This window comes from Mustela lutreola, chromosome 3, assembly GCF_030435805.1.
Source record: "Mustela lutreola isolate mMusLut2 chromosome 3, mMusLut2.pri, whole genome shotgun sequence".
Classification (NCBI taxonomy): Eukaryota; Metazoa; Chordata; class Mammalia; order Carnivora; family Mustelidae; genus Mustela; species Mustela lutreola.
Window position 1 is genome coordinate 170,758,681 of NC_081292.1, and position 13,015 is coordinate 170,771,695.

General features: G+C 49.6%; 1 protein-coding gene across 1 annotated transcript in view; it reads right to left on the minus strand.

Moving 5' to 3' along the window:
• INPP5D (inositol polyphosphate-5-phosphatase D) overlaps positions 1–13,015 on the minus strand; it is a 111,449-nt gene that overhangs the window by 52,724 nt on the left and 45,710 nt on the right. The window contains exons 3-5 of the mRNA XM_059167690.1: positions 11,348–11,498; positions 9,012–9,183; positions 5,179–5,319 (exon numbers count right to left, since the gene is read on the minus strand). Of these exons, the coding sequence (XP_059023673.1) occupies positions 5,179–5,319; positions 9,012–9,183; positions 11,348–11,498 (464 nt within the window). The remainder of the gene's footprint in view (positions 1–5,178; positions 5,320–9,011; positions 9,184–11,347; positions 11,499–13,015) is intronic.

A 13,015-nucleotide genomic window follows, 5' to 3' on the forward strand; every position in this document is an offset into this window, starting at 1 on the left:
CTCAACAGAGATTTCTTAAAGACTGTTCTGTTCACTGCAGTATCTCCAGCCCCTGGAACAGCAGGGGGCGGCATGAATCCAGCGCACGATCTTGGTGCGTGAACACGGAATAAACAAAATGTTTCGGATACTGTGCTGGATGTGGGAACTATTAAGGCAGTGGGACACAGCCCATGATACCTTCAAGAGATTCAACAGTCTGGATTTAGGTTGTGTGTTTGACTCATTATTGTCCTCCCTTTTCCATACTGGAGCATCTCAGGCTATGGCTTTTCCTCCAAACCATGCTTTGGCTGCATTACAAAGTTCTGACGACAGAGGTTTGTTTACTCTGTGCCCCCCCCCTCCCAACCTACCCATGTAGGCTTTCCTTGTGTCAGTTCCTCCTTTAATTCAGCTGCTATTCAGGAGGTGATCTAAAAGCATCCAGGTGGTCGGGTGGTTGTGGCTAGTGTTCTTATTTGTTTCTATTTTCGTCACATCGTGTTCTGGGCACATAGAAATGAACACTTTCACTTTGGGTGTATTCATATCCAGCTGCACAGGAACCTGCTGGTTTCTTCTTTTGAAAATCACCAGCACTCTAAGAGTTCAGGGGGAAAAAATTCTCGGATCCTCATTCAAGTTAACCCCTGTGACTAGAACACTTCCACAATTTTTTTTTTTTTTTTTTTTAATCTGCAAATACTCGATGTGCACCTGAGTGACACCCAGGTTCAGTTAATCCGAGGTTCTTGTCTTCTCCTTGGAGATACCTCCTTTGGAATTTATATCATCAGGCCGTGGGAATAACATTAAGTATTGTAATTTTTGAAAGAAATGGTGCTGTTTGTAATTACTTACTTTCTGAAGTCATCTTCCCTTGTGTTTTAGAAACTTTATCGGAAGAGATTTAGATGGTGCTATTTGGTTATTCTGCTAATTGGATCTTTATAAGGCTTCTCAGTACCTGGATTTAGGTCCTTTACAAGTCCAGGGAACTGTTTTCTTATCTATATTTCCCAACAATTATGCATCATTTTTTTTCCTTCTTTCTTGAGAGCCCACCTGCCAAATCTTAGTTGAAGCTCTATGCCCTCTTTCCAAAAACTATCCTTTTTTTTTTAGTGATACGCATTCTTCACCTGTGCTTAGTTAGCTCTCCGGTGTCTTCTATAGATACCTCTCTGACATTCTGCTCTGTTTTGTGATTTAATTTTCAAATTTGATTTGAAAGCTGTGGTTTGGTTTTTATGGCCTCCAATGAAGTAGTTATAATGCCAGTGAAGTATTTTTGTTTTGAGTTTATTCACCTATTAAAATCTTAACCAAGGGGCACCTGGTGGCTCAGTCGGTTAACCATCTGACTTTTGGCTTCAGCTCAGGTCATGATCTCAGGAGTCATGAAATCGAGCCCTGCACTGCCTCTGTGCAGGGTGAGGAGCCTGTCTGGGATTCTCTCTCTCCCTCGGCTCCCCATCCCTGTTGCATGCCAGAGCGCTGTCAGGAAAAAAATAATCTTAATCCCACTTTCATTAATACACAAAGTATTCTCTTCCACACTCGGACATTTTACTTTAGAATTCCACCTGGGATTCCTCTCATTTCTCTATTTCAAGGGTTACCAAATACTTCCAGACTCTGGGAACCTTGTTCTCTCTTTTTTTTCCTCTGGAAAATTCTCTGTCTGGTTCTAGAAAATATAACTCAGGTCCCAAATCTTGGTTAAGCCTTTGTGCTGCAGACATTCAGACACACATAACTGGCGTGACATTTGACAGGGGAGGCTCTTGAACTGTTTCTTACTCCTCGGTTCTCTGTGACCTTCCCAACTGGGGACATTCTTGTTGGACCAGGTGGTCTGAGTGGATGGACCCAGTAACCTCTTCCAGCTCCTTCTCCTGCACCCCACGTCAAAATGTCCAGCCTGGACCCCATCTCCTTTCTCTTTCCCTCTGTGGTGACCTCACCCCACTTGTCTCTCAGCTTAAAGTGCGAACTGCAGGCTGATGAGTCCCAAATGGAGACCCAGGCCTGAGGTCTTGGGGGCTCAAAAGTTCTAGAATAACTTCACGGTTGGTGGTTCAGTTGCTGGGTTGCCTCAGAGCTCAGACAAAGACCTCCCCCAGCTCCACGCCTTCCCCCTCGACCTCTTGTTTTTAGTAACTGGCATCATCACCCACTTGGCTGCTTTCACCAAAACCCAGGGTTCACCCTTCATTCCTCTTCCCCAGACCCTATATCCACACAGGCAGTGAGTATGGCCACTCTACCACCCACACATATGCCAGGTCACACCACACTCAGCGCCTGCATGTCCACAGGCCCTTGGGTCATCACATTTAACTAAGATCTATCAGCCACTCTCCTGTGTCAGGCATTGTCCTCCACCCCGGGACTCAGCAGGAAGCAGAACAGACACAGATCCCTGCCTTCACTGCTCACGAGCTGCCCACATGTCACAAGTCCCAATTTTGGAACTGCTCTCCCTGCATTGGATCAGCCTCCTGAAATCCATGCTCCACTGCCAGCTTGGATCATGGCACGATTGTCTAAAATCTCTAGAGTCTCATGAGGTATACATGTGGTGGCTCCTGCTTGACATTGCCAGATAAAACATGGGACACCTAGCTGAATTTGAATTTCAGATAAAGATGGATCATCTACTAGTATAAGTATATCCCAGCTGCACATGGGATATACTTATCCTAAAAAAAACCTTTTTGTGATTTATCTAAAACTCAGACTGAACTAAAATTCATCCTGGGTCTGGCCCACTCTATGCCTGCCTCTCCTCAGCCTCTGCTCCTAACACTTTCCTTCCCTTATTATGCTCCAGCCACACAGACTTTCTCTTCTTTGCAGGCTGGCCTCATTCCTGCTTCAGGACCTTTCTTCTTGACATCTGTCTGCTACAGTGCTAGATGGCTAGCTCCCCCTTATCCCCAGGGTCCCAGCTCCAACACCACCTCAGAGAGGCCTCCTTAACCCACAGAGACACTGGGAACCTCCCACCCAATGTCTCTGTCACTTGAGCCTGTTTTATTTTGTCATAATGTTTATTAAAATTATCTTTATTTACAGACAATCTGCTGTTGTGCCCTTCACTAAGACATCTGCTCCAACAAGGTCTAAAAGAACAGAAATCTTGTGCATTGTGTTCACGACTATATCCTAGTACGCAGCACAGAGTTCAGAGGAGGCATACCTATTTGTTAAGTAAATAACTGAAGGAATGAGTGAATGAACTGAACCCCTGTTCCAAACAAAGTAGTTTGAAAACAACAAGTTCATGGTTAGGGATTGGGAGACAGAACTGCCTCTATGTCAGATTTTCTAAAATTCCAGTCCCTAGTTAACCAAGTCTCCAAGCCTGGCTATGCTTTTGCCTATAAGGGTGAGGACAGACGGGTGTACAGGGGACATTACAGTGTCCCTAATTCTAGCTAGAAGTTAACTCTCCCATAAATAGAGATGTGGAAGAGCAGTAAGACAAAGGAAGCTTTTCCCAGAAGCACAGAGAAGTAGGCCACTGGGGAAGCTGCTGTGTCCATAAAATAAGGTGTCCCGATCCAGTAGCACAGGTGGGGGACTGCAGAAGTACCTTGTGAGTGGGGGAGGCCAGTGGAAAGACCAGGAGGGATATTTCCTCCCAAACAAGGAAGCAGCAAAAACAGGACGTCCATCAGAACACAAATAGCTCGTTCTGTCTTCATGAAACTGTTTCTCTTAAAAAGAAAGTGCCATGTGTGTGTGTTTTCCCTCGTGATACATGATTTATAACAACAGCATCAAATGGGAAAATAGCTCTCCAAGGAAATCTCTAAAAATGATGGCTCCAGGTCCAATTGGCTGAGACCGTGTGAGCTGAAAGCCAATTCACTGAAATGAGACCTGACTGGCCAATTCGATGAGTGCTCCATTTACCAAGGAAATTATCTGTTACCAAACGTACGGATTGCGCTTTTGAAGGAGGAAAGTTCAATTGGATTACTGATGATGAAAGATTTGTTTTTGGATATTAACTAAGCCAAGATGGATACGGCTGCAGAGAAACTGACAAGAGAGTTCTGAGGCTGCTGTACATTTATAATAAAACACAACACTTTATATAGTCTGAGAGAGTCTCACCCACAGAAAATGCTATTTTTCCAACCAAAATGTTGACCCTTCATTTATGATGGGATTTTTTCGGCTCTTTTGGATTTCTCTCAGATGCCTTTTGAATGGGGTTTTCTATTTTCAAGCATTTTTTTTTTTTGAAAATACCCTTTATTATTTATTTATTTTTTAAAGATTTTATTTATTTGAGAAAGAGAGAGCACAGTGAGAAAGAGAAAGAGAGAAACACAGCGAGAGAGGGAACACAAACAAGCGAAGTGAGAAAGGGAGAGGCAGACTCCCCACTGAGCAGGTTGCCTGATGCTGGGCTCAATCTCAGGACCCTGAGATCATGACCTAAGCCGAAGGCAGACACTTAACCAACTAAGCCACACAGGTGCCCATTTTTCAAGCATTTACAATAGCCTTCTGTCAGTTCTTCAGATGGCACTGCAGCCTTAATTTTGCCCTTTTCACAATTAAAATGTAAATAAATTTTAAGTTAATCTTAGCTTTCAATAAGGTAAAATGAAAAATTCTAAAAATCTGAAAGACATCGGGATTTCTACCAATTGGTCATTCAGTGAATTCAGCGTCAGAAAACGAAAGTTTTGGTGCATTAGCTCGCTCTACCAAACTGCCATCACGGGCATCAGCCTCCCCGGCAGAACGTCGGCTGCCTTCAATTTATTTCCTCTTGGAGTGCTCATGGACTTGTCCAATGTGCCAGCTGCAGCAAGAAGGCAGACTTACTGCTGGATCTTGAGCAAGTGTAAAAGGGCCAGCCGTGTCCGGGCCAGCCGTGTCCTCCTACTCACCCCCTCCTACAGCAACTGGCCTCAAATTAACTTTAGTTTAAAAAAAAAAAAGAAGAAGAAGAAAAGAAAGCCACAGTTCGAATACCATGAAAACAAAACCTTGCAACAACCACAAAGATTTCTAAGCTCTGCCAACTGCCCAATTATTCTGAGGACATCAGAGGCATCTGGAGAGCTAGGCAGAGGGCAGGGGTCACTCTAATGAGCTGCTTCTCTCGCTGAGGCCTGTCCCCCCAACCCTCCACATCCCTGGGAGCCACCTGACCCACAGAGCCATTACCCATAAAGCTCCTTGCACAGGAGCGTGGTCAGTTTCTTCAGATGAGGGAGGCTGCTGGAGCCCGTCTTCACAAAGTCAGAATCCAGGGCAAGCTGAGTGCTTAAATAATCTTGGATGGCTTTAAGATGCTCTTCTGGAAGTCTGAAAATAAAAGAAAGAGAAACATGCCTCTTCTGTGCCTTTGGCCACAAACACCAAAGTGAAAGAAGAAATTTCATTGTCAGTGTCTCTGGCTGAGACACTGTCCTTCAGGAGAACATGGGCATGCTCCCAGATGGCGCCCCTGGTCTCACCGAGGGCTAGAGAATCAGTCCAAGCAAGGTTAAATAAAGGTTGGGGGAGGGAGGATGCCTCTTCACCCACCCATAAAGTCTTTTTCCCAAGCCCATACTTAGAAAGAAGAGATACTGGCTAGAAATGCTTATCCTTTTTTTTTTTTTTTTTTTTTTAAAGATTTTGTTTATTTTTTAGAAGATTTTATTTACTTATTCATTTGACAGACAGAGATCACAAGTAGGCAGAGAGGCAGGTAGAGAGAGGCGGGAAACAGGCTCCTTGCTGAGCAGGGATCCCGATGTGGGGCTTGATCCCAGGACCCTGGGATCACGACCTGAGCCGAAGGCAGAGGCTTTAACCCACTGAGCCACCCAGGTGCCCCTAAAAATGCTTATCCTTTATGAAGGAGACAAAGCAACTTGAGAAACTGTCAGCAGACTTGTTTTCCTACCTCATTTACTTCTAAAGACAGCATCTGGGGGCTGAGGGATGCTTAGTGGAGAGATGGCAAATGGCTCTAGGTCACATACCAACTCCAAAGTCATGGCCGAAGGCCACCTGGAGCTCTGTGTTGAGGACATTCTGAGCTGTCCTGGGGTCCACGGGGAAGTCTGTGTGGTGAGTGATGGGCTGGGAATATGGTAGTGGGCCCAGGTGCCCTGCCCTTGCTCTCAGGGCTCTGGCTCAGCCCCTTTGGTTCCTGGGTGGGCGAGGCACACACTGGCAGGGCAAGCTCACTGCGCACAGTGGCCCCCAGGGAGGCAGAGCCCAAGCTGGATGGCACCAGGGCTGTCTCGGAGGTCTGATGGTCCCTCTACGTTCTCTTGCCATTTTTTTGTTCCAGGTAACTGTGAGTGAGTCTTTGTTCCTGTAGTGACTGCAGTCACAGTCACAGCAACTATTTCCTGGGCATAACCCTACACTTACTCTGCTAAGCACCTCATGCCCATTTCCCCTTTAATCCCCAAACTAACGTTAGGACACAGCTGTTATGATCCTTCTTATTTTACAGACGAGCAAACTGAGCCAGAAGGTTGTAGATCTACCTGGGTAAAAAAACTATTACAAGCTTTAAAAGTCTTTGCTCTAGCCTTGACATTTAATCAAGTTGGAGCTGGAGGACACAGGTTTTTTCCCCCAGAGGATCTTTGAAAGAATGAAAAGCTCCTGCTCTCCGGACTGGAAGGGCCATTGACCATTTTGACTTCTTTAGATTGAAAACAGTTTACATGCCCATCACCTTCCTAACACTGAACGTTAATCTACATTCATTTCGGGTCTTGATGTTCTAAAAATCCAGTTTCTGCCCAAGTCTATTTCTGAAAAGGACAGAGTTGCTCCCATGGTATTAACATACGTATTTTAACAGTTCTAATGACTATTGACTCTTAACTCTGACACCACAAGTGCTTGCTGCAGGAAGCTGTCTTTGTTAAGACGTTCATTGTAGGAGAGCGGTGACATAAAGATGTAAACTCTGTTCATCAGAGAAGCTTGATTTCCTCCAGCAGTCTTGCTGTAACTATTAACTATGACCTAACTGATTAGATGTAATCAACTTGCACAAAAGACCGGGCAGGTTATTTTACAATTAAGAAGAATAATCTAGGGGCCCCTGGGTGGCTCAGTCAGTTAAGCATTTGCCTTCAGCTCAGATCATGATCCCAGGGTCCTGGGATGGACAAACCCCTGCTCCCCTCACCCTGCCATCCCCCAAGCTTCCTGCTCAGTGGGGAGTCTGCTTCTCCCTCTGCCCCTCCCCCACTTGTGCAAGTGCACGCACATTCTCTCTTTTTCTTGCTTGCTCACTCTCTCTCTTCAAACACAAGGCAGAATCTGGGCTTGTCAGGACCCAGAGGAGCACTGAGGACAAGCACTGTGTCGCTGCTACCCTTATCCCCGTCACCATGCTCCATTTACTTACGCCAAGCTCTGGCCAGAGGTTTTAGGAGGTTTCCACTGCCGTATATGAGATGAGGAGCCCAAATAGGGAGAGCACACAAGCCCCCACCTGCCCCTGCCCCTCTCATGAGGCTGCACAGAAGCTTGGCTGCCACCCCAGAGAACCCCTGTCCCTAGAGAGGAGGGATGGTGGGGAGGCAGAAGGAGGGGTCAGATGGGGCCCTAACTGAGCATCCTTGCTTATTTCCTTTGCTCGCGCTCTAGAGCACCTACCCCTGGAGAGAGGTGGAAACTCAAGGGAACTCAACAATGGGAAGACTTGAATAAGGGTTTGTTATTTACATATGTCTATAGGGTAATCATGGCAACACACCCATGTCTTCAAAACATTGGCTGCTTAGCTATTTGATAAATAACCCAAGTATTGCAAGGAGTGTGCATAGAAAAGGACCTGGTGGGCCTAGAGAAGAATCAAAGGATATTCAAAGCAGAATTATAAAAACACCAGGTATCTTAGCAACCAGCTGGCTTGTGTATACTTTCAGGCATTTCCTTTGTATTTCGCCAAACTGGATGGTAGGAGAGAAGCCCTAAACTGGAGATGTTGCATTAACCACTCCCCCAACCCATTAGGATATTCTCGGTGTGTGTGTGTGTGTGGGGGGGGGGGGGGGTTGGGTTACTTTTTCTCACAAAGAAAAAACAACTAAAAAAACTTTGTAAATTTTTAATGCACGGAAGTCACTGCATACTAACTTATTAAGTCATGCAACACACATCGGGAGGGCCTACTCTGCCAGGCGACGTGCTCCTGCTCACGGAGCTCCCTTCTGGTTGCAGCCATCCCCCTGCTCCATCTCGTTTTTAGTGCCTGTGGTGTGCAAGACAACTAACACCCCTTCCGGGTGACAGTCCCATGTGCCCCTCTCAGGCCTGCTCAGAGAGAAACAGGAGTACACAGCAAGAAGCTGCCAGACCCCTGGGCATGGACCAGCAGGAGCCAGGGTGGGCCTACCTACGGGAGGAGATCCGGAGAGCTCGGGATCAGAGCGAGGAAAACCTAAAGTAGCAGAATGACTGCGTCTCCCATGAAAAAAGGAGCGTGTTGCGGTGTAGACCATAGTCTATACTACACACGGAAATACTTCTCTGGCCTATTTCTGGTGACAAGGAAGGTGGCTCCCCCAGCAGAGATCCCAGAGCAGTACAGGGCTGAGTGGCAGGTACAGGCTACAGTGTAGGTCCCTCTTGGCCTCAGGTCATCTGCCTCAGGAGACCCCATGGCAGTAGAGCAATCTGTAATGGGGAAGGATGACACATGGAGTTTTCAGCAAACCCCAGGAAGGGGATCCCAGAAGAGGCCCCTAATCACAGAGGCAAGGCCACATCTCTGCAGCCAAGAACTCTAGGTCATTCCAGAACCAGCTCCTGCCAGGCAGAGCAGCTGAGCCAAGCACCCTATGCCCAGGCAGCAGAGGGGTGACCCGGGGCTCCTCAGAGCTAACGTTTGTTGCCCGGGAGTGGGTGGGCAGGTGCTCCAGAACAAGCTGTCCTAGCAAGGAGGTGGCATGCTTGGGAGCGAGCACAAAGGGAGCTGCCCAGGGGTCGTGGCACTGAAGGTCGGCCTTGGAGAGGCCCGCCAGGTGGGAACTCACCCACTGGTGTCCATGCTCTGCAGCCGCTGGAACAGTGTTTCTGAAAGGCTTGGCTTGCTGACCTCGGTGGCTCTCACATTCTCGCTGGAGAGAGGGACGTCTTTGGTCTCACATGGCCCAGCAAATAAAGGGATGTTCCTTGGTGGCAGCTCGGGTGGAGACAGGACACCTTCTACCCAAGGGAAGAGCAATGATGCCATTTGGTCCAAGCACTAGCTTCTCTCAGTAACCCCCACCTACCGAGGGTTCCCTGGTGGAGAGACCCCTCCCCGACCTGCGAGGTCCATCCAGGTCACTGTGCCCAGTCACAGACCCCGTCTGTGCCTGCGCTGTCCCTCACGTCTGCTCTCCTTGACCAGATGGGAAGCCGGCTGAAGGCAGGAACCTCATCTTAGTGGTCTTAGGGCCTGGGGTTTTGTTTGTCCCATGGAGGGGCTCAGAAAACACAGGCCAGCTGGGCTGTTGGCCTTGGACAGGTGGAGCCAGTGGCCCCAGAAGGATGTCCAGCTTTCAGGTTGATGCAGAGGCCCTGGAGGAGGCAGAGGCCTAGTTCCTGAGATGGGGGAGCAAGGGTGGGAGCAGGCAGGCCGCAGCCATGCTGTCCCCTCTCTCCCATCCCGGCCTCCCTTTCCTCTGCTTTCCCTCCAGCCTCTGCTGCTCCTTCTCTCCCCGCCAGACCCTAGGAGACAAATAAAGGAAAATGAGGGGCCCCCCTTCACGCAGAGAACTGAAATAGAAAACAAACAACTTGAATTCGGCCCTGGAGAAGGGACCCCTGCCCACTTGCCTTCAGACTTCTGTCCTGCACACATGACCAGTGGGCAAGGGTGCTGAGCCTCTTGGGTCCACGACCTCCTGCCCCAGCCTCTTGATACCCCAAATGGCCATGCCAGGGCCCCCACCACAGGGCCGCCTGGGGACGTCCTCTTTAGAGGACAAGGTCTTCACATCCTCCCCTGGCCTGAGGTTCTTGTGATAGTGTGAGTGTGTTTTGAGCCCTGTGGGGGCCAGCAGTGCCTTGAGAAGACATGAGCCAAATCAGACCCCTTGAACCAAGGGGCAGGGTGGGGGGGTGACAGTCACACTGGTCGAATTAAAGCCGACAGCAGCACCTCCTTTGGGGAAGTGGAGCCAGTAGTCACAAGACTGGGCTTCTCTTCCCAGCCCTTAGGGAAAGTTCGGGGGCTTTCTCCAGACGCCTTCCAGAAAGGCAGCATAGCCAGGCCAGCAGGGGGTGAGGAAGGGGAGAGCATCTCTGCAGGACAGTTTCTCGGCACCAAGACCAAGGCTTGGGCACCTGGGGACAGCTGGGGGACAGGTGGCCACAGTACAGAGCTAGTGAGCGACCCAGGTCCCCACCGCCACACATCAGCTCTGGCTGTTTCGGAGCAGGGATGAGAAGAGGCAGGGGCTGCCTAGGTCCCTCTCAGCCTCCACGGAGCTGTGGTCCTTTTGAAACCCTCTGCCTGGCCCTCATGTCTTCCACACAGAAGCCGGGCCCTCAGCATTCGCCCTCTGCCCAAGCAGCCACTGGGCTTCACATCCACTCAGAAGGGGTCTCTGGGAAGGTGGAAGGAAGGTACACCGGGCTGGAGTGGCCCGCTAGGAAGGGAAGGGCAGGCACCAGCCCACGAGGACCTCGGCGTGTCTGGGGGTGACCCTGGGGTGGGGGACCTAACTGTTTCCAGGCCCTGGGATTTAGGAGGAGCCCTGACCAGGTGAGGGGCTCAGTTACATATCTCAGGGTTTCTGTTAGGAAGGGAACTTCTGAAGGGAGAAGGCCACCATCAAGGTGGGGGGTCTGGCTATCGTACTCTCCTCTGCTGGCCTCTTGTTTAGTTGCTCTGTGGCCCCCACTGTTTTAAGGAGAGGCTTGACCCTCACATCCTTTCTAGGGGGCTCTCTTCCCCTTCCAGTTAGGTACAAGCATTTCCTCCTTCATTCTCTCTACAGTGAAATGCAGCTAATGACTTTGGTGAGGACATAGCCACATTTATTGAGCGCTTCTTGTGTGTGAGGCTCTGGGCTCTACATTTGGTGCCTCCCGGGACGAAATCTTGAGAGGTAAGTATTGTGTTTAGTGTCTCTTTAAGAGAAGTCTGTGATTCAGAGGAGTGAAGCAATTTACCTAAGGTCACACAGCTAAGAAGCTGGGGAACAGGAAGTCCAACCCAGGTCTGTCTGACCCCAGAGCCAGCTTTCTTGGCCACCATGTCACCCTCTCTCCCTCTGATAATCAGACCCACTTAATCTACAAGCACTTGTGCTGAAACACCGCAGGACGCCCCTCTTCCACCCCATGCCCCCCTCCCACCTTCCCTTCCATCTCTTCCTACCCGTCTCCTCCTCTGGCTCATCGCCGGCTTCCTCCTCCTCCAGGGGCACGGGGTACTGCAGGTGGGTGACCAGTCCCATGTTTTCTTTCTTGTAGAACTCGATGAGCTGGTCCAGCTTGGTGAAGAACCTCATGGGGACCCCTTCGGATGCCTGAGGAGAGAACCCCAGACTGAAGTACATTTCAACTAGCTGGGACATCACCTAAACACAGAGGCCATCTGCAGCAGAGACCAACAAGGCTGAGGGAGTGACCTCGATCCAGAAAAAGCCCTGGGCTCCTACGCAGTGTCTGTCCACCACACCCACACCCTCCCGTCCTGTAACCAGCAGCCCAAGGCCAGTCTGCAAAAGGCACATACAGTTTTAAAGATTCTTTCCTTTTTTTTAAAACTCTTATTTTATTTTTACTTAAAGATTTTTATTTGTTTATTTGAGATAGAGCAAGAAGCGCATGTAAGCACAGGCAGGGGGAGCAGTAGAGGGAGAGAGAGAGTCTGATGCTGGGCTTGATGCCAGGACCCTGAGATCATGACCTGAGCAGAAGGCAGAGGCTTTAACCCACTGAGCCACCCAGGCACACCCTCTTTTTTTTTTTTTTTTTTTAAGATTTTACTTATTTACTTGAGAGAGAGAGAGAGCACACAAGCAGTGGGGAGGGGTAGAGGGAGAGTGAAAAGCAGATTCCCTGCTGAGCAGGGAGCCCAATGTGAAGTGGGACTCCATCCCAGGGCCCTGAGCTGAGCTGAAGGCAGACACTTCAGACGCCTAACTGACTAAGCCACCCAGGCTCCCCTCCAGCAAGAAATTCAAGGTGGGTCCTGGCAGCCAGCCCCACCTCACTGAAGCTCCACCCACTGAGGCCCCGCCCCATGGAGGCCCCGCCCACACCAAGGGGGTATCAAACTGCAGGGCAGGATGGGAGAACAGCAGGGAAGAGACTCCCCTCACAGATGATGTACCCTCCAGCTCCTAACCCAACATGCCCCAGAGCCCTGTCCAGTACCTCGCCTGCTTCTCCTTGTGTTCCCTGTCTCAAGGAATGGTACCATCATCTCCCTACTGGCCTTCGCAGAAACCCAGGAACATCTTGGATCCCTTTGGAGGGACCCATCTGGCAGTGTGGCAGGTGTTCTGCCTCACAGAAGAGGATGGGTGGGGTGGCAGCCCTGGGTGGAGGGGAAGTTGTAGCTGGGCTCCAGGGAGGAGCAGTGAGCCTGGGGCAGCTAGATAGGAGAAAAGGATCAGGCTGTTGGTGGGTGCAGGGATGGGACAAAAGGACCCCCCCTTCTGGGGAGGGCTTCCCTGGCCTCCGAGGCCAGCGGTGCTGGTCCTCCCACTAAATGCCTGATTCACCTGCATTATCATCACAGCCATCTCATCAATGGCAGTTGTACAATTTTATTTTTTCTTGTTTTTTTTTTAAAGGGATATCTACACCCCACTTAGGGCTCGAACTCACAACACCAAGATCAAGAATCTCGTGCTCCTCCAACTAAGCCAGCTAGGTGTCCTGGCGGTCATGTAATTTTAAAACGAGTTGAGAAGGTGCCATCATTGGAGCTGGAAGCCAGAAGTCCAACTGCTCCCCTGGAGGCTGCCAGGTGCCTTCTCGCTGAAGGGGCTGGGACGATCACATGTGGGAAAGAAGGCCAACAGGCAAAGAGGAT